The 19,429-nt window shown below is 33.9% G+C and overlaps 5 protein-coding genes across 5 annotated transcripts; 1 reads left to right on the top strand and 4 right to left on the bottom strand.

Moving 5' to 3' along the window:
* Positions 1-1,124: 1,124 nt before the first annotated feature.
* K444DRAFT_492164 (uncharacterized protein) lies at positions 1,125-1,304 on the bottom strand (the record flags this gene model as incomplete). The annotated part of the gene is made up of 1 exon (XM_024873217.1): positions 1,125-1,304. A coding segment is annotated over one exon (180 nt), but the record flags the coding sequence as incomplete, so codon positions are not given.
* A 2,169-nt stretch (positions 1,305-3,473) lies between these two features.
* Positions 3,474-3,831, bottom strand: K444DRAFT_406750 (uncharacterized protein). The gene is made up of 2 exons (XM_024872568.1): positions 3,575-3,831; positions 3,474-3,523 (listed from the first exon to the last, which is right to left on the bottom strand). The coding sequence occupies exons 1-2, from the start codon at positions 3,766-3,768 to the stop codon at positions 3,505-3,507; spliced, it is 213 nt and encodes a 70-aa protein (XP_024736522.1). The 5' UTR covers positions 3,769-3,831; the 3' UTR covers positions 3,474-3,504.
* Positions 3,832-6,852: 3,021 nt separating this feature from the next.
* On the bottom strand, positions 6,853-8,551 carry K444DRAFT_530023 (uncharacterized protein; the record flags this gene model as incomplete). Its single annotated transcript, XM_024874864.1, has 6 exons — positions 6,853-7,192; positions 7,261-7,291; positions 7,376-7,443; positions 7,497-7,614; positions 7,937-8,324; positions 8,384-8,551. The coding sequence occupies 6 exons, from the start codon at positions 8,549-8,551 to the stop codon at positions 6,853-6,855; spliced, it is 1,113 nt and encodes a 370-aa protein (XP_024736521.1).
* Positions 8,552-10,131: 1,580 nt separating this feature from the next.
* Positions 10,132-10,893, bottom strand: K444DRAFT_406738 (uncharacterized protein). The gene is made up of 2 exons (XM_024872567.1): positions 10,229-10,893; positions 10,132-10,171 (listed from the first exon to the last, which is right to left on the bottom strand). The coding sequence occupies exon 1, from the start codon at positions 10,750-10,752 to the stop codon at positions 10,378-10,380; it is 375 nt and encodes a 124-aa protein (XP_024736520.1). The 5' UTR covers positions 10,753-10,893; the 3' UTR covers positions 10,132-10,171; positions 10,229-10,377.
* A 697-nt stretch (positions 10,894-11,590) lies between these two features.
* K444DRAFT_663689 (uncharacterized protein) lies at positions 11,591-12,400 on the top strand. The gene is made up of 2 exons (XM_024886859.1): positions 11,591-11,743; positions 11,819-12,400. The coding sequence occupies exons 1-2, from the start codon at positions 11,679-11,681 to the stop codon at positions 12,255-12,257; spliced, it is 504 nt and encodes a 167-aa protein (XP_024736519.1). The 5' UTR covers positions 11,591-11,678; the 3' UTR covers positions 12,258-12,400.
* Positions 12,401-19,429: the final 7,029 nt, after the last annotated feature.

Here is a 19,429-nt window from a genome sequence, read left to right as displayed (position 1 = left end):
CTGCTGCTCCAACTGTTTTTCATCTTCATCAGCCTCTGTCTTATCTCAAATCTTAAAACCAAAAACAGAGGGGAGGGGAGATTCACCAGCCGCAGAAATCCCAATAATCCTCGTGGTATTACTATGCTTACTAGAAGTAGCAACAACGCCATTTGCGCCCGTCCCACCTCCATTATCAACCGTCCCGCTATTAGTACCCGTATTCGTTCCTGTGTTTCCTCCTGTGCCTGGGAGTCCGACACCAGAACTCGAAGGTTCGCTATCTGGGGCGGCGGTGAAGGATGTCAGGAGCGTGGTTTGAAGGGTCGTAGATGGTTGTGTTTGAGTGAGTGAAATCAGCGAGGAGGGTGAGTGTGATGAGATGCTTAAGGGTGGCGCTTGGGTGGCTGTGGATGGTGGGATGGTTGTAGATACTGGTGGGGCTGGTGCAGCGGTGGAGGTTGCTGTATGTGGGTTGGCTCCTACTCCGAGAGATAGCACGGGAGCTGAAGTAGGACCTGATCCGACGCCCAGGAGGGGTGCAGTGGAGCCGCCTAGCGGATCAACACCAACGGATAATAGGGGTGCGGTGGTTGGTCCCGATCCGACACCTAGAAGTGTACCGGTAGGATCAATGCCAACGGATAGAAGAGCCACTGGAGTTGGTCCTACACCAGCACCAATCAGAGGCCCAGAAGTCGGAGCAATACCCACGGAAAGGAGAGGGTCGGATGTTGGTCCCAATTGTACGCCCAACAAGGCTCCTCCATCAGCGGATGATGATCCTGAATCGCCTCCCAGTGTGTCAAAAAATAATCAAAGCTAATTAATTAGAATTAATTATAATTAATTATAATTGAGTATGATTTGATTAGCTTGATTTTCATGATAATTAATTATAATTAATTATAATCATCACGTGATAATACAAAAGTATACTTTCTTAGGCATTTTTAAAGATTATTAAATAACTAATGACTATATTAATAAACTATAAACAGAACTTATGAAACATATATAAGAGTATAAAACTAGTCTAAATCTGGAATAAAAAACTGGTTATCCTCCTTAGAAACCTCCTCTTTATCTTTTTTATCTTTATTTTCTTCCCTTTTTATTTCTTCTTCCTCGTTTATAAATACCCCCCAGCTCTTAAGACATATAATCTTCTCAAAGGTACTCTTATTAAGTCGATTACGTAGTTTAGTATTAATAAGAGCCCCTTGTGAGAAGAAACGCTCGCTAGCAGCGGACGAAGCGGGTATTCCTAAGTACTTCCTTGCTATAAGGGATAAAATAGGAAATCTAGCTTCATTAGCTTTCCAATAATCTAAGGGCCGAATCTATAGCTAAATTAGTACTTATATATAAATAAATTATAATAAAGGGATTAGTAGTTCCTAAGAAAATTTGAAGTGAAGTAAGTGAATTTTACGTACTTTTTTATCTGCTCTCTTTTCTTCTAAATACGTTATTAATTCATCTTCTATTATATCCTCTTGATTATTTATATAAATATCAAGTTCGTCTTCGTCGAAATCTTCCATAGACGTATCAGAACTAGAGTCTTGAGGATTGGCTATTAAATAGTCTCGTTTATATCTATATAAAAATTAGTAATTTAAAAATTTAAAAGTTAAATAAAAATATATACTTATACATTATAGTCTGTTTCAAGCCTATTATATATATCAGATACCATTCCGGGAGCTAATCCAATTCCGGCTAGTCCTGCTCTTTTAATTCGAGGATCAAGAATAAGAGCTAAATATAAAGCTTTACTTTTATTATCTAAAATGCCGGTTTTAGGATAATATTTTCGAAGCTTAGCTATTCCCTTATTAATAGCGTTTTCGAAGGTTTTATCCTATTTAAAATTAGTATATTTATTAATATAATAAGAAATAAAAGAAGAAAACTTACTTTAAACTCTCTTTTAAAACCTTTAAGTTTATTATATATTTTATATACTTCAGGTATAATATAATATATAGTAGGGTAGTTTTCGGCTTGTAATTTAGTCGTAGCCTTAACAAATATTGAAATTATATTTAAAATATTATTTAAATAAGTAATTTCAATATTAGTTAAAACTAGACTTTTATTTTTAAAAGCCTTAGATTTCGAGCTATTAATTACTACTTTAATAGCTTCATATATATATAAAAAGTCTTTTAATATATAATAAGTCGAAGACCACCGCGTTTTTTGATCTATAAATAATTAGTATTAATAAATAATTAAATAATTAAATAATTAAATAATTAAATAAATAAATAATTACTTACCGAGTTAAGGGAACCGAGCATTTTCTATATTAAAAGCTTTAATCTGAGCTTCTAATAGCCGTCGATTTTCCTGATTATATTTAAGACCTATAATAGTCTTTCTAATCTTTCTCCAAATTAATAAATCTATAATTTATTAATAAATCTCTTATAAATTATATGAGAAACTTACTTATTACTTGTTCTACTTCTTCTCCTTCTTCTCTTTCTTCAAGTTCGTCCTTTTCTTGCTCGTATAAATCTATAGAATAAGAAGTATTATAATCGTTCTTAATAAGAGCTTTTAAGATATCTTGAATTACTAAGTTTAATATATGAGCTATATAAGGAATATCTCCTTGAAATTTAATACCTTCCTTATTATAATGCTTTATAAAAGCTTGTAATAAGATATTGTTTAAGCTAGCATTATCTCGAGTAATACTAAATAAAATATATTAGTAATTTTTTTTTAAAAAAAAACAAGATTTATATTACTTACCTAGTAATATTATATTCGATACTATAGGCTTTTAAAGTTTCTAATAGAACCGAATTCATATATTTACCGCTATGAATATCTTTTAAATCTTTTATAGCTAATAAATAAGATTTTAATTTAAAATTCTTATTTATAAAATATCTAAAAATTAAATTAGTAAATATTTTTATTAATAATTATTAATAAGAATAACTCATATAGTAATTCCTAAATAAGCCTTCTGATTTATAGCTGTCCAGGCATCTAAAATAATAGAAAAAGCACTATTTAATAAGATATTATTCGATAATTCTTCTTTAATAAGATTACTATTATTATTATATCTTAAAGTAAGCTCATCTATAAGTACTTTAGAATATAAAGGTAGTACTTCACTATATAAAAGTTAGTTATATATTAATATAAGTAATTTTTAAATAAAACTTACTAGTTTAAATATTAAAGTAGCTTTTTAAAGCTTGGAGTCATAATTACTCTAAAAGAAATATTATTATTAACTATAAAGTCTAATAATAATCTTTTAAAGTAAACTATAGTAAAGCTTTCACTAGTTTGACTAGTGGCTTTACTAAACGATTCGGTAATAGACATTTGATTAGAGTCTTAAGAAGTAGCTATAAAAATTATTAGTTATTATTTTATAATTAATATTAATTACTTACGAAGTTCATTGACCTTTAATATAGCATCTATATTAACTGACTTATGCGTAGTAAGGTAGTGAGCTTTATAATTGCTTATTGAATTACCGATTCGTTAATTTTTGAATTTTTTACTATAATTATATTAGTTATTTAAAATTAAATTAATAATATATATTACTTACGTACACCCCTTAAAGAGGCATCGAACAGTAACTGTTCGATAATTATTAATATTTTCCGGATTAGCTTTAGGAGAGTCTAAAGTCTTTTTCATTAAGCCAAGCTTAAAAATAGGAGGTTGTTTCGAAATTGGTTCTAGTTCGAAATCCTCTTTATTTTGGAGGATATTAAGGTTAATAGTGGATTGCTGAGACATTTTCGAATATATCGAGTAATAATAAGTAAGTTTATAGTCGAAAGCTTCTTAATTGGAGCTATAGTTATTGAGATATTTATATGTGAAGTAAAAAGAAAAGGGAGTAACAAGAGGAAAATCACTTATTTATATATAAATTCTCTGGAATCTAGAAGATTCTTTAATAAGCATCTGATTAGTTATAATCCCCTAATCTCAAAGCATCTATTTGTAAGAGGGCTTATTTTTAGCTATTTTATTTATAATAATTCGATTTATAAGGTGGCGAGGAATTACTAGAAAATCGAGGAGGTTCTAGCGCCTTCGGCTCGTGCCGCTTCGCTTACCAAGCGGCGCGATACCCGATTTAGTAAGGAACGCCTGAAGCGATACCTAATGCGGCTAGCCCAAAACCTTATTTGCGCTTCCGAAGCTCCGGAGTCATGTGCGTAGTCACGTGATGATTCTAATTAATTATCTCTGATTATCTTTGATTATAATTAAGTATGATTTGATTAGCCTGATTTTGACTTGATTTGATTTGAGTAGGGGGGTCTAATCAACTCAAACCTAATCATTTGACACACTGTCGCCTCCCAGAACGGGTGATAGAAGACCACTCGCTACACTTCCAACTCCTCCTAGAAGACCGCTGTCGGTAGATGGAACCGAGCTCTACGGATCTATGAGCCAATCTCTTGAGAATTTTCGAAATTCACTTACGGTTGGCACTGGAGCGGCAGCCGGTGTAGCAGCAGGAGCATCACCGCTTCCTAGAATCCCACCCAATAATCCTCCATCTGGAGGAGCAGCAGCGGACGCAGTCGATGATGGCGCATCGCTTCCACCTCCGAGAAGCCCACCCAACAACCCATCTCTCAATGAAAGAAAGTCTCTCCTACTTCGTCTCTCGACGCTTTCCCCAGCCACATCCCTCCGCCAAATATTAGGCCTCATCCTAAGTAATTATAAAGAAAGAGCCGGCTTAGAAGAAGAGGAGGAGGGTCCTGCCCGATTTCGTAAATCGTAACTAAAAGATCATACTATTAAACGTTGCAGTACCGTACGTCGTGTTGGAGAATACAGAAAGGAAGGATCAAAATGCAACAGACAAAAAAAGGGTCGAAGCAACGAATACGCATGCTGAAAGCTGTCAGCTTCCTCATCCTTGAAACTTGATATATAGGCAGGGCGGTCATTCTGCGCCCTCAGGACGTTTTGCGCCCTGCAGCCTTCCGCTCAATGCGCAAAGATATCGGGGAAAGGGGTGCACACAGCCTCCCGGGAGAACGCTAATCGAACCAAACGTCGGTTTGCTTTGCGTTGCTGCAGAAAGAAGAAACCCCTGAAACTGAAGATCGTGTTTTGGAGACCGAATGTGGTTGAGGTCGACCACTCGCTTAAACCCCCTACTGGCTCGCTAACGGCCTCAAACCTGCTGTATATTCACCTGTCTGTGCGGTCTATGCTAGACGGACACGCGGGAAGCATGACGAGCGCGAATAGATCGATCTGATGAAAAGCAAATATGTTAGGGTGTGGTTTATAGGCAGTGCCTCGCTTGTCAATCTTCATTAATGACGTCGCACGGTCACGACATATTGAGTATTGATTGGAACACGGTATCCCGCCTCACGACCGATTTGGCAGCGCCTTCGCAAAGCTTGCTCATTCTGTGGCCTGATGCTGCGCATTAATATGGAGAACCGCCGGCTATCATCTCCCGTCAACACTCAACTAGTGACTGTCAATACACGATGGACCTGACTTCAAAGTAAGTCATGTGATATTCACGTGACTATCAAAACAATCCCACTTCAAATGTTACGTTCCGACGAGTAGGGATCCTAGATTGCTGGTTCACTTATTGAATGCCGATATGCTCCAATTTGGGCTCGTCAAGCCCTGTGACCACTTCACCATCCATAACGTTCTGAACATAACACTCCCCAACAAGCTTCAGCCCACCATTTTTCTACGTCAACACGAACGGCACAGAGATTCGGGAAATGATAAACGGAAGATCCCCATTCTTTGCTTCCAAAGGCGTCAACCTAATATATCCCGTGTCCAGTACCAAAAACCTGCGACCACGGCAAGAGCGTAGCATCTTCCCGAGCTGGCGTATGTAACTTGGCGGGAGACTCTTCATCCATTTCCGAATTGGAAACCTAGATTCTTCGTTGCCATCATCAGTAACAAATCGCTCGACTACCCGTTTGAGAACGTAAGAGTACACGACATCACCGGTAATGACTGTGTATTCGAAGATGCCGTCAGCTCTTCCATCTATTCGATCGTTGTCACTGCGTGTAGTAACGGTACCTGCCACAAGCACAGGTCTAGAAGAATTTCCAGTGCCAGGTGCTAATTTCACAGGGAATTATTTGCCAAAGTTTCGAAGTACACCCATGGCTGAAGAAAGTGCTTTCTATAACGAAGTAATAGTAATTATATTATATTATATAACTATATAATTAAAATCTATATTAGAATAACAGTGATTTTATTAGGAAATCACTTGTTTATTAATATTAGTAATAAAAATATTTACTCTAGTGTGGTGGGGATTTTGACTCTATGGTCACGTGCCCGATCAGGTGACCTCCGGACGTCCATACGTCCGGTTTCATATATATTACCCGCTCTCCTTCTTAGTTCTTTAGAACAAACCAACCTTCACTCCTTAATTCCACTTCTCGTACGCTGTAATCCCACGCTATAGAAGCCCATTCTATCTCTATAATTACTACTTGTTTTATATCCCTATTATACTAGTAATAATAAAGCAAATAAAGCTAGAGAAATCAAAAGTATTTTAATATATATTTGAAAATTAAAACAAATAACCTTAAATTATAGTTATTATACTTTATATATTCTAGTTAAGTAAAAGTTGTTTAGTTTAAAGTGTCTTGAAATTAAAAAAGTATGGATCTTGCTATTAGAATAGAAGTATTATCAAATTTAAACGCTATATTATACGTTTATACTAAATTTCTGAGTTCTTCTTATATTCATATATATACTTGAAATCTCACTTCTGGGTTTGCTATTGTGGTACCACAATATCTCCCTCTTAGCTTCACTCAAACAACACACGCACTACACTCCTTCAAAATGCGTCCGACTTAAATTCTTCTTGCCCGCATCATTCAAATCATACTTCACACTAAAATGGTTCGTCATCATAATCCCCTGCTGGTTCGGCAGTATATTCTCCTCGCTATCATTCCTCAAGTTCATTCCTTTCGACGTTTTTGTCGCGGAAGCGAAGGCGCGAGAGCGGACGGCTCCGGTGCCACTGAGCCTGGTGTTCGTGTCGGATCGTTGGATATAACCCGCTCCGATGCTCCCGCTGGCGTAGACGATGTGGAATACTTTGACGAAGAATGGGCGGATTGCGGGAATGCAGGCTACGATGAAGATTACCCACATCTCAGTTCTATAACGTTTGTGTTAGTAAAAAAATTCGAATGGGATTATGTTGTAGACGAAAGGAATGGGACTTACGCGGCCCATATATTTAGACTTGCGAGTTGGACTGTTCCCTTGTGTTAGTGCTGCACCCTTGAAGAGGCAGAAGAATTTCTGAAGTTGGAGGTTGGAGTTGGAAGGATGGTCTTACAAGTAATGTCTGAAGTTGCGGTGAGCGTACTCAGTTCTCTGGTCTTAATAGATGCACAAACGGCAGCACTGCATTTAGGTTAGAAGTCGGGATCCAAAACACAAACATGGAGAAGTCTTACACAACACCAAAGCCAAACAGGGTCATGAGCCCAATTTTAACGTGAAGCTGCATCTTAGGGTTCCAAAAGATAAAGATTGGGTATATAGCTATAGCCAGGTCCAAGAAAGCACCAAAGCCTAACGAGCCTACCGACATAAGTCCATGGTTTTAGGGCATTTCGCTAAGAAACGAACCCCATAACTATTTTGGACACTTTTAATTTATATTCAGAATTGAGTTTAAAGGCCTTCTAAACTCATTCTGGCTTTTGTTATTTTATGCGCTTGAATTATATAAGGTTTTAATCTATAGTTATCGAGAAATCGTGAAGTGAAGTGCGCGACTTCGGTTTTTGCGATGCCTGAAAACACCGCTAAAACCATGGACTTATGTCGGTAGGCTCGTAAGAAGCAAAGTGTCAGCAAAACCTGCCTAGGTGCGGAAATACGTGTGGCTTACTCCCTTGAAAATACCCATACATCTGATTCCTAGCACGGCCAGTGCAGCTGCCAGGAATAGACTCATCCCATAACTTCGCCGTGGGCGTACATTGAACCCAAATGATAGGAAGAACGATGACATTCACAACCACATTGCTCCCGGCGAAAATCCACAGGACCCATCTGCGTGTTCCATGGACAGCGGATCCTTCAATCTGCAAGATTAAAGAGATGGTTGCGAGTTTGCCGGTGGAAATTGCGATGGTAACAAAGGTGGTGAAAATCCATTGATAGAGTTCGTTCTTGACAATAGTTTGAGGAGAATCTGCGAGGAGAGTCGCTAGATGTTCACCAAGCCCGTAGCTCACCAAAATGGTTAGAAAGACGGTTGCGAAAATGGCGAGTAGCTAACACCATTCCATTGAGCTTTGATTATACTAGTTGAGTGTGAGAAAACGAAACTCACATAGGTAGTTAAGCACCACCAAAAATCCGATTTCCAGCGCTTCGTGATCCATCCGTTTGTGTAGACCCTCAGCGCAAAAGCAACAGTACCGAGCCCACATTCTGCCCAAGTTACAGCCAGCGCTGTTGCACCGAGGGAAGATTGGTTTGGTCTTACGAGTGAAGTCATAATAAGAGAAGCCTTGTGCTTATTCAATTGAGAAATGGATCGACAGAGATCAGCAATGAGACGGGGGTTTCGATCAAATATCTCGACAACCCCCTTTATATAAGCATAATCTAGATCATGCTCTCCAGAGTGGGCGATCACCATAGGAGTTCGAGGAGACCATTGTGGCGTTCTGGGGCAGGTGCCTGGGCGAATAGGAAGACAGACCAGCTTCGTTCCAGCATCCAAGCGGCACTTTAGAGTTGGCAGACTCCTCTTACCACGCCCGATTCATGCATAGAATTCACATGTAATGTTTCATTTTTTTATTGGTCGCTAATTTGGTAATTTAAGTTTGGCGTGGAGGCTATCCCGCGCGGGAGATCTGTTAAGTGTTAAATGAGTATTTCCCGAAAGAAAGTTCCAAGCTGGGTAAGGGGACCTGGACTTTTTGGCTGCAGTGCTGCACGAAGATGTTTGGAATTCATGGATCCTTGGTAGCAGAGCGCATGGCATCTCTGTCAATTTCATATCAAACACGAGTTTAAATTTTGGGGGGGGGGGGGGTTTCTGGTATCTCTTTTGAGAGCAGCCATGAAAATGGGTGACGAACGGAAGAATTTCTAGCTAGCATTCACCGACATTTCTGCTACCATTTCATTGAGTAGAAAACTGAATAGGATAATCAGAAAGGGCGAATAGGCTGCTGGAGTCTTTTTTTTAGATGCTGGTGATGAAACTAATTCGTATCTGCAAACTCAATAACAATGTACAGAAACCTAAAAGAGTTTCAAGGTTAGGACTCTGCGAAGCACAGATCTTCAGATAAATAAACCAATAAACATTCTTCCCCCTAAGAAATAAAACTCTCCATACATAACTTAATAACATTTTCAAAGCAGTTCCAACGTATCTACCCTAACAAATGTAGCGAGACAGCTACAGACAGGAGATGAAAGCCGATAGAAAGTTCGCATTGATTGATTTCTTGTCTGCGCCAGCCTGAAACCCCCCCGCTCTCGTAACATAAGCCTCCTGACTCCAGTCGCTCTCCAAATTTTTCTCCTCCCCGGCCAACATTCGCGAACAGCACCGCTTTTGACTTTCGGTAATTGGACACTTGACACAAGTCCCCAAACCTAGACCAAATAATGAAGACGGCATATGGACGCAAACATTATCAGCAGAGCTTTGAGCAGTACCCGTATTGGAAGTAGTAGATTTGTTCCACTCGTGCTAGTCATCACAGTTGAACCATGGCCAGCGCTTCCGCCAGTGCCAGTTGGTCCACCACTAGTACCAGATGTTATACTTGTCGGCGCTGGTGTTGCAACTACAACATCAGGAAGAGCAGAACACTCCTCAGTTTTTTTACTAGGAATGACTCGCTGAGCATTCCCACTGAACCGCATTTACTTCAACACACAAGGTCGCCAGCGCTAGTTGAGTAAGGTTTGGACTTGAGACAACAAATTTGCCTTCTGCACTGAAACTCGTGTGCCGTGGCAAGCCTAAAATTGGACGCCGAATTCTGATGCTCCAGTCTGGAATTCTGGAGGGTAGACCGGGAAGCTGGGAGTGTGCGTTTGCTTCACAGAGAAGTTCGAGGCCGATGCTGTTTTATCAAGTATGTCGCAACATCTGTGTAGATACGGGTTACTGAGTGGCCGTCATTTGGGATGATGTCTGGGTTGATACCGGCATGCTAAAGCAGTGGGAGGAGGGCATAAATTTTGTCATGAGGATCCGCAATGTCGAGCTTGGAGTAGTTCCATCAACATTTGGTATTCGACTGCGAAATTGTCGGCTGTAGTAATCTGACGACGCCCACGACTTGTGGCAAATGCTCAACCCACTTCGCGAAAACGTTGAATTCTTTGAAGTTTTTGAAGGCATCCCAAGCAATGGACTTTTCGCCGTAGTATACGATGGCGGTCTTTGAAAGAATTGCCCTCTTGCAGGACCCATATGCGATTGAACCATGGTCGGCTGAAGAGTGATTCCAGCATCTGGGTTTCTGGTCGTATGATCCGTTCTTCTGAATGTTTGTAAGGGAGCTCGTAGCGGAAATCAGGATCATCTATCTGATGGAGCCACTCGATTGCCGAGCCGCTCTTATCTGCGCTCTCCCCAAGAAGAATGAACACCCGCTCAGCTTGATTGTATATCTTGGCCATGAGTCCTAATTGATGGCTCCTCTCAGGAACATCGGTCTGACCCATGCAGATAGCCAATCCAGACAGTCCTGAGAGAGTTTTTGAGGCGTAGTCGCCCCAATGCACCAGCACAATTCTGAGTGACCAGCAAATGGCCCCACGATCTCCTGGCGCGTCTGTGCATATGATTGGCTGTTGGTCAACTGTCTTCCCTAGGTGCACGAAAATGCTTCGTTATTTGGTGCATTGCGATCTCGGGCGGTGAAGAGTCTGCAACAGATCGTATCCTGTGGCTTTCCTGGTTGAATCTCGACCAAACAGAACTCATCTTCAAGGTTCAGCGGGAGACTAGGACGGCCCACGAGCACATCCGACGCCATCTCGGCGGCTCCTTGGTGGTCTGCACGACTTGAGAGACTGTAAAGCGAACCAGTGAGATGCAGGTTGCTGGTGAGAATAGCATATTGAAGAGAGGAAGTCACTCCTTAACGCCGAGAAACCAGGCATCAACACTAGTTTGGGCAAGCATCCAAGATTTGCAGACAACAAATCAAGGGAATTGCCTCTTTTGATGAAGGAAACCATGTTATTGGACATGGACTTTCTTGGACAAATTTCTAATGGTGGCAATTTACATACTCAAAATGAAATTTAAACGCTGGCCCTCAATATAGAACTCTTGGGGAGCAGCAGGCCTTCGAAGCGGCCGCCGGAAGTTTCAAGTTAACCCTGCTCCGTAAGCCAAACGGAGTATTGATTGGATAACCTCGGCAGCCGTCGCGCCCAGTAACGCCCCTCCCAGCGGCCCAGATGAAAATAGAAACAAGATTGGTGCGCTTCCCCTCACCTTGCAGCTAGTACAGTGCTGTCTTATTTTTATCTTGTCAGCATCATCCACTAACTCCCACTTTCAAAATCGTCTCTCTCTCTTGAGAACATACTCCAACTTCCTCACCTACCCGTTGAATCGCCATATCATCGAAACCACCAATATGAAGTTCTCCGCCGCATTTCCCATTGCGCTGGCCTGCGCCTGCTCATGCGCTGCAATCGAAGAGTACGTCCCGCTCCGCCCCGCCCCGCAGTTCCCCGCCCCCAATACTGAAGTGATGCCTCAGCTAATTCACCACAGTATCCAACAAAGAGCCAGCTCTGCAACTTGCAGCATCGGCATTGCGCGCATATTCGGGGACATAAACTGGGACATAACCGTCTACAACTGCCCTGCCTCAGACCGGCAAGACATCAACGTTATTTCCACCCTCCCAAACGCGGTCATGGACAAGGGGCAATCCGTGACCGTTTCCTCGGGCGTGCCGCATCCTATCACCATCACGAATGTGGACAATGCGCCGGTCTTTAATTATGATATTCAGGATCTGAAGGCACCATTGGATAACCCGGATGTGGGGATGACGAAGGTGCAGTTGACGTTTGAGATCAAAGATGTTGGGCTAAAGTGGACGACGAAGGATTGTTGGGCGGGGAGTGTGATCTTCTCGGCTGGGTGGGAGAGCTGGAGTTGTAATTACGCTTGTAATCTTACGACGACTGCGTCGAGTGAGCTTTGATGGGATAAACAGGGTTGGGATTGACACTGGCGTCTGGGAGGTTGGTTTTGGGTATGGTAACATTGGGAATGGCATTCACTTGTCGATATCAATATGATATTTCTCGTGAAGTAATTTAGAGAATGATACCTCTTTCAAGTCTTAAGTCTGTTGTAGAATGTGTTAGACACCATGCGGCGGAACTGGCCAGTAGGCTTGCGGGCCGTTTTTGGACCCCACGGTTACACATAACCGATGCCCCGCACCAAAACACGTCCCGCATCAAAAACACGCGAATTCGCATTTCGCCCCGAACTTTAATAATTAATTACTTTATAATCACTTATCCAAATAAAATAATATTAAATTACAGGATAGAGTCAATTGAGATCTTGAACTTGTATAATTTAGTTTTTTTATCTAAAACGTTATGGTAGCGTAATTATACGTATACTCGTTTTCACCTATACTACCCCCGATATAACTATCTTACTAATTTGGGCAATTACCTCTTGCTATACTATTTCCTTTGCAGGGCGCCTAGCTTTAATAGGTGCTTTCCGCTTAGTTAATACTATTAGAGCAGCTTTTTTTGCTTTGGAAATAATAGAAACTGGCTGCTTCTTTAGTACTTTCTTGGCGGACTTATTAGCTAGCTCCAGGTCCTCCGCTAATTACTTCTGGATAGCCTTAGCCTCCCTATCTATCGCTTTTTTTGCCTTCTCCTATTTATTTCTAAGGGCATTCGCGGCCCTTTTAATTATTCTTTCTAATTTAGCTTCCTCCTCTATAATTCTCAGCCTTTCCTTCTCTTCTTAATACTCCCTAGTATTACGTGGCACCAGTCACGTGGTGCCACTGCACGTGACTTAGCATATAGCCAGTGCTTTTAGCCGGGCGCACAGCCTTTAGCTCAATTCAAGCTCTTTACTACTACTATAATATTACCTTATTATAATACCTAGCCTTAATAATCTTCCTAAAAAAGTAGTAATTAATTAAGCCCTTATTTGCCTCGCTAGTAAGATTCAAATAAATGCCCTAATAGTCGGACTTGACGTCGCGCTAAAGGGGCCCTTCCCTTTAGTCGGGGAAAGCAAGTTGTCCCGGGAAAGCAAGATGTCTCGCACCAGCCTTTTTTGCCTTCTAAAAAACAATACTAGGAACTAGCTATAGAAAATCTAATTAATATATTTTATTCACGATCTTATAGTTACCTATCGCATAATTAAGGGCTAAAGTTTTAAGTAAAAGAATAAAAATTTATAATTAAGCAAAAGTCGTAGATCTAATACTCGCGAAATGGTCGCGAACAAATAATTCTTACAATTTTTGTATTTCTCGTAATTTTATTATTAAAACCTTAATAACTCTCTACCCACATCCTTTTTTAAGATTTAGAGAATCGTATCTAGTTTATAAAGCTTATATTTTTAATTTTATTATTTAGAATTATTTAAAAAGGTTAAGGTTTCAAGTTATTAAGGATTTTATTTAGTGCGGGACATCTTGCTTTCCCAGAACAACTTGCTTTCCCCGACTAAAGGGAAGGGCCCCTTTAGCGCGACGTCAAGTCCGACTATTATTAACTCTTCTTTTTTTAAAGCTTAATTACTTTATATAAATCTCGATTTTTATATTCCAGAACAGAGACTTATATAATAAGATAAAATATAATTAAGAAAATTATCTTAACCTTATTAATTATAGGTTTTTTATTATATACTTAATAAAATTAATAAATTAATTTTATAAACTTTAAAAAACGTAATCCAAATAGTTTTTTAGGTAATATAAATATAAAATAAGTAATAGTCTTAATAATAAGATTATTATTAGTTAATTATATTTCTAATTATTAGTTTACTAGTAATATATAGTACTATTATATAGTTATAGAATACTATTTATATAAGGTTAGTAAAGTTATTATTTAGAAATAGGAATTATAGTATTATAATATTAATATATAATTCCTAAATCTACTAAGCCTAAAGGAATCTAGTTTACTAGTCGAGTTACTTATAGGATATAAGATTATATAACTATATCTCGTATTATATATCTTATTACCTATATCCCGTATCCCGTATCCCGTAACTATATATATAATTCCTAAAGAAATAGCTATACTAATACTAGAAATTCTTTAAAAAATACAAAAAATAATATCTTTCTCTAATTATATATAAATTCCCTAATTCGGCCTAATACTAGATTTCCCAAATACTTTATATATCTATATTACTTCTAAGGTTTTAGTTATATATTAAAGGCTATAGCCTTTTATATATAACTTTTTCTTTTATAATATTCTTCTATTTCATATATTTATTTTCTATTCTATTTATATTTAACTTATTTTTCTATATCTAATTATATAGTATTTATATATTAATTAAATACTTAAAGGTATTTATTAGCTTCGATTTCGTTATAGAATTAGTAGAATTTAATTCTTTCTTAATTTATTTAATTTCTATAATCTCTTATTATTTATATATCTAATAAAGATATATTATATTAATTATTAAATACTTTTCTTAAATAATTCTTAATTTAATAAGGTATTTATATAATAACTTCGAATTTATATAAACTACTAGTAATAGTTTCATTTCTAGTATTTTATTAATTATAGATTTAATTAAAGCACCTATATTAAAGCTATAAGTTATATTATAAAGTTCTAAAACTAGAATACTTCTAATAATTCTCTTATATTTAGTAAAGAACTAGTAAATAATATTAGTATATCTAGTTCTATTTACTAGAACTAGATTATATCCGATTTAGAAGAAAAGATCTCTATTATTTATAAATAAAGTATTTATAAAAATAATTAAATATAAGAACTCTTTTACTAGCTTTATAAATCTTAGTCTTCTAGTAATATTCTTAATTTGCTATTAAATATATTTATTAAGTATCTTTATATTAGTTTTCGAGAGTTTAATAGCTTAAGTAATAATTAATAAATTATATAAAGCTTCTAGTTAATAGACTAATATAATATATACTTTTCTAGTATATTAGGTAATATATTAGTTCTTAATAAAGAGATTTTAATAAATAGTACCCCTATTATTTATAATAGTAGTATTTTTTATAGAAATAGTTCGGAGGTTTTTATATTAGTATTTTTATATAAGAATAATTCCAGTAATATTTATATAAATAATACCTCTATTAAACTTGAGATTATAGTTAAAAGTAAGGTATTTATATTTCTTAGCTAAGAACTTAGCCTTATAAAGCTTTAGTTATTCTGCTTTTATAAAATTATTAGTTCTAATAAATAGAGTATTATTAGTTTAAAGGCTAATAATTCCGAAGAATTACTTATTATAAAAGAGATAAGAGTTATAAATTAATTATTTTATAAAAAGCTTATTAATATAATAGAAATAATAAGTTTTAAACTAGTAATTCCCAGCTTCTAATATATTATATAATAATTTTATAACTTTTAGAATTAAATTATTATTTAGATTTAGCTTTCTAATAAGTTTATAAAGTGAGTTAATATAAAAATTATAATTAAATAAGGTTATTAATTAGATATAAGCTTATAAGATATTATATAAATATAGTTCTATAATATCTATTATTATAATAATAATACTAAGGATAATTCTCTAGCTAATATATTAAATAATAAGTAATTATATTAATATTATATATTTCTTACTATTATTATAAGTTTAGATAACTAGTTTCAACTTCTTAAACTCTCTTTCTATACTCTTATTTTTAATCTTATTAATAAACCGGGAATTAAAGATATATATTTTCTTTAATACCTGAAATCTGGAAATAACTTTAAATATATTCTTTTCTAGAAAGCTAGTAACTTTAACTTAGTAGGAGTTCTTATATAAGTTATTATCTTATAGAAATATTATAAAATCCGGGTTCTTATAAGGGTATTCTCTATTATATTTTAGTAAAATAGCAGGAATAGCAGAAGAAATTATACCTATATTACTTTTAGCTTTATTATAAAGTTCGGGAATAGATTTAGATTTAAAGCTATTAGTAATAACCTTAATATCTCCTATATAAAAAGGCTTTATAAAAGTTAAGTAAAAGGTAATATTACTATATAATAAAGCTAGTATATAGTTCTTTCCGTTAATAACTACTAGCTTATATAGCCTATTCTAACTACTAGATTAATTAGTATTTCTTTTATATTATATAAAAATATCCGAATTCAAGAAAAGTTTATAGATATTAGTAATACTAGAACTATTTCAGGTATTTAGGGCATTTATAATCTAGTATCTAACTTAAAGCTTCTGAATTTCTATTATTATCTTTTTAAATACTACTAATTACTATAATATAATTAGTAATAAAGTATTATATTCGGTTATTTAAGGCAAAATACTATAAATTAAGAAAATTAGAATAATATTATTGGGTCTAATAAAATTATTAATGGCTTTAAAAGCTATTTAAAGTATAGTATCCTTATTAATTTCATTAATTTCGGCTATAATAATAAAGTAAATATATTAAATTAGGCTATAGTAATATTCTATAATTCTAATAAAATTATAAGCTTTTATAAGAACGATTTTAATCTTAAGTCCTATAGTATTTATAAGCTAAGTAAACTCTTTACTAATAAACTACTTTCCGGTATTTACTATAATCTAATTAAGAGAACCTAAATAAGTATTAATCTAATACTACTTTAAAGTATTTCAAATATATAATATACTAATATTTTAAAGCTATTAGCTAGCTTAATATTAAGTACCTTTATTAATAATATAAAGTATAAGCTTACCGGAAATATAGAAAATATTAATAATAATAAAGTAATTAAAACTAATATTATTTCTTAGATTAAACTTGAATTATTCTAGTAATTATCCGAATTTCTAATATTATTTATAATACTTTATAAGATACCTAAGAGCTTCTATATTAATATTATAGCCTACTTATTCTAGTATATTCCGGAGCTTATTAATAGATAAATAACTAAAATAATAATATAAATATTATAATTTAATCTTTATAAAAAAGTAGAAGTTATAAATAAAGAATTTAGAAATAAAGCTTTATAAAGTAGTATTTTAAAATAGAAAAAAATATCTAAAATATTATATTATAGATATAAAATATTTATTAGAAATAATGAGATAATTAATAAGATTATTAAAATAAATCCCTAGCTTATTTATATTAATTAAACTAAATAGAAATAGAATTTTTATAAATATAATATAGAATTATACTTATTTAATTAGTATTCTTATTATTATAGATTTAATAAAGAATATAGATCTAATATTAAACTATATATTAACTTAATCTTTAGTAATTTTATTAAGTTAGATATTATTATTAGTTTATTATAAAGCTTGGAATTAGTTAGAACTAGTAATTAAGAATCTAGAGGCTCTAATATTAATTATAACTTTATAAAAGTAATAAGTATTATATTTTAATATATTATTAATTATAAATATCTAAGTATTTTTTATTTATTTAATAGACTTTAAAATATAGTTTTTACCTATTATCTAGTATATAAAAGAAAGAAATATAAGGTTATTTATAAGAGTATTAGTTATAGAAATAGTAAAAGCAGAAATAATAGAAATAGCTAGAAATCTTTTAATAAAAAATAAAATAGAAATCTAAATAATATTCTTTTCTTTTATTTATTTCTACTAGTAAAGCTTTAAAAATATTATTCTCTAGTTTATCTTTATTATTTTTATTATTTTCTTTTCCTTTAATTTTAGTAATATACTATATATAGGTATTACTAAAGTATTTATTAAAGTTATAGAAGTTTCGGAATCTAAATTAGTAAATGTTTCTATTTTTAAATTATATCTTTTTAGTTTCTTATTTCTCTAATATATGCTTTTATAAGTAGTATTCGGGTCTTTTATATATAAAACACGACTTTAGAGTATAATTATTATAATTACGGGATTTGAAGTAGTTATTACAGGTTCCGAAATTATAACTAGATTTATATTAATAGTTTCCGAATAAATAGTAGCTTAGAGAATTTTAAGAATAGTATTATTAATTAGTAAAAAGAATCTTAGTATTAATCTATTATTTCTTCTTATAAGTAGTAATAGATAATTAAAGCTTATTAATAAGTTAGCTAAGATTAGAAAAAGAGTTCGAGACTATATATTAGTATACTAGTATACCTTAATAAGAGGTAATAATCTTATTATATAGGAATTCGGTATTTTATAGGACAGGTATTAATCTATATTATAATTTATATAGGTTATTAATTAGTAACTAGACGAATTCAAATATTGTCTTTTAGGGTATTAAGCTATTATAATTACTATTATAATAGTATTTTATTTATCTAAGTTTTAATATTAGAAACTAGAGCCTTTAAAGAAATTATAAATATTTATATAAGCCTTTTTATATATATATTAAGAGAGCTAGTTATTATAAAAGTAATCTTATACTAGTTTCTTTAATATAATAGGAAAAGCTTTTACTAATACCTCTTATAAAAGCTTTATATATTAGTAAATATCGAGAAAGATAATAAGTTTTTAATTAAAACTATTATTAGTTCTATTATATTTCTGTATTTTAATATATATCTTATTACTTCTCTAATTAGCTTTATAGTAAAAGGGCTAGCTAAAGAACTATTTAGAAATAGTAGAAGTAATAAAAAATTATTAGTTTTAGCTCTTTATAGTCCGGTATTAGTAGAAGTAGTTATAAATAATAAAGAAATAGTAAATAGTAAAGAGGTATAAGTAATAATCGGTTTAGTATATTAATTTCTTATAATACTATTATTTAGGGATATATATAATAAGATAATAGGGCCTGCTTTAAAGTCTTATCTAATAGTAATAATATTATTAATAGTTTAGATATATTATTTTTCTCTCTAAATAGTATTAACTAAGAATTATATAATAGTAAAGTAATTATAGTTATATTTAATATAAATACTACTATATTATAAAGTAGCTTATAATTAATATAATATATATTAATCTAGTTAATTAAATATTTCGAGATTAAAATTACTAAAATTTTCCTTAAATAATTTCCAGAGGTCCTTATTAGTTAACTTCTCTATCTTATACTAGAATAATTTAGTATTAAGATAATCTAGAATTTTCTTATAGTTGGAGCTAGCTAGATTAATACTATTCTTCTATTTCTTT

The sequence above is a fragment of the Hyaloscypha bicolor genome, assembly GCF_002865645.1.
Source record: "Hyaloscypha bicolor E unplaced genomic scaffold K444scaffold_83, whole genome shotgun sequence".
NCBI classification, from domain to species: Eukaryota; Fungi; Ascomycota; class Leotiomycetes; order Helotiales; family Hyaloscyphaceae; genus Hyaloscypha; species Hyaloscypha bicolor.
Note: the sequence above shows the minus strand (reverse complement) of the source record. Positions and strands in the feature narration are given on the sequence as shown.

Bases quoted from the DNA above. Each gene is read 5' to 3' on its own strand.
- K444DRAFT_406750 (XM_024872568.1), bottom strand. From the start codon at position 3,768: ATGTCTCAGCAATCCACTATTAACCTTAATATCCTCCAAAATAAAGAG.
- K444DRAFT_406738 (XM_024872567.1), bottom strand. From the start codon at position 10,752: ATGGGTCAGACCGATGTTCCTGAGAGGAGCCATCAATTAGGACTCATG.
- K444DRAFT_663689 (XM_024886859.1), top strand. From the start codon at position 11,679: ATGAAGTTCTCCGCCGCATTTCCCATTGCGCTGGCCTGCGCCTGCTCA. The intron at 11,744-11,818 runs GTACGTCCCGCT...AATTCACCACAG, and splicing joins TCATGCGCTGCAATCGAAGA to TATCCAACAAAGAGCCAGCT.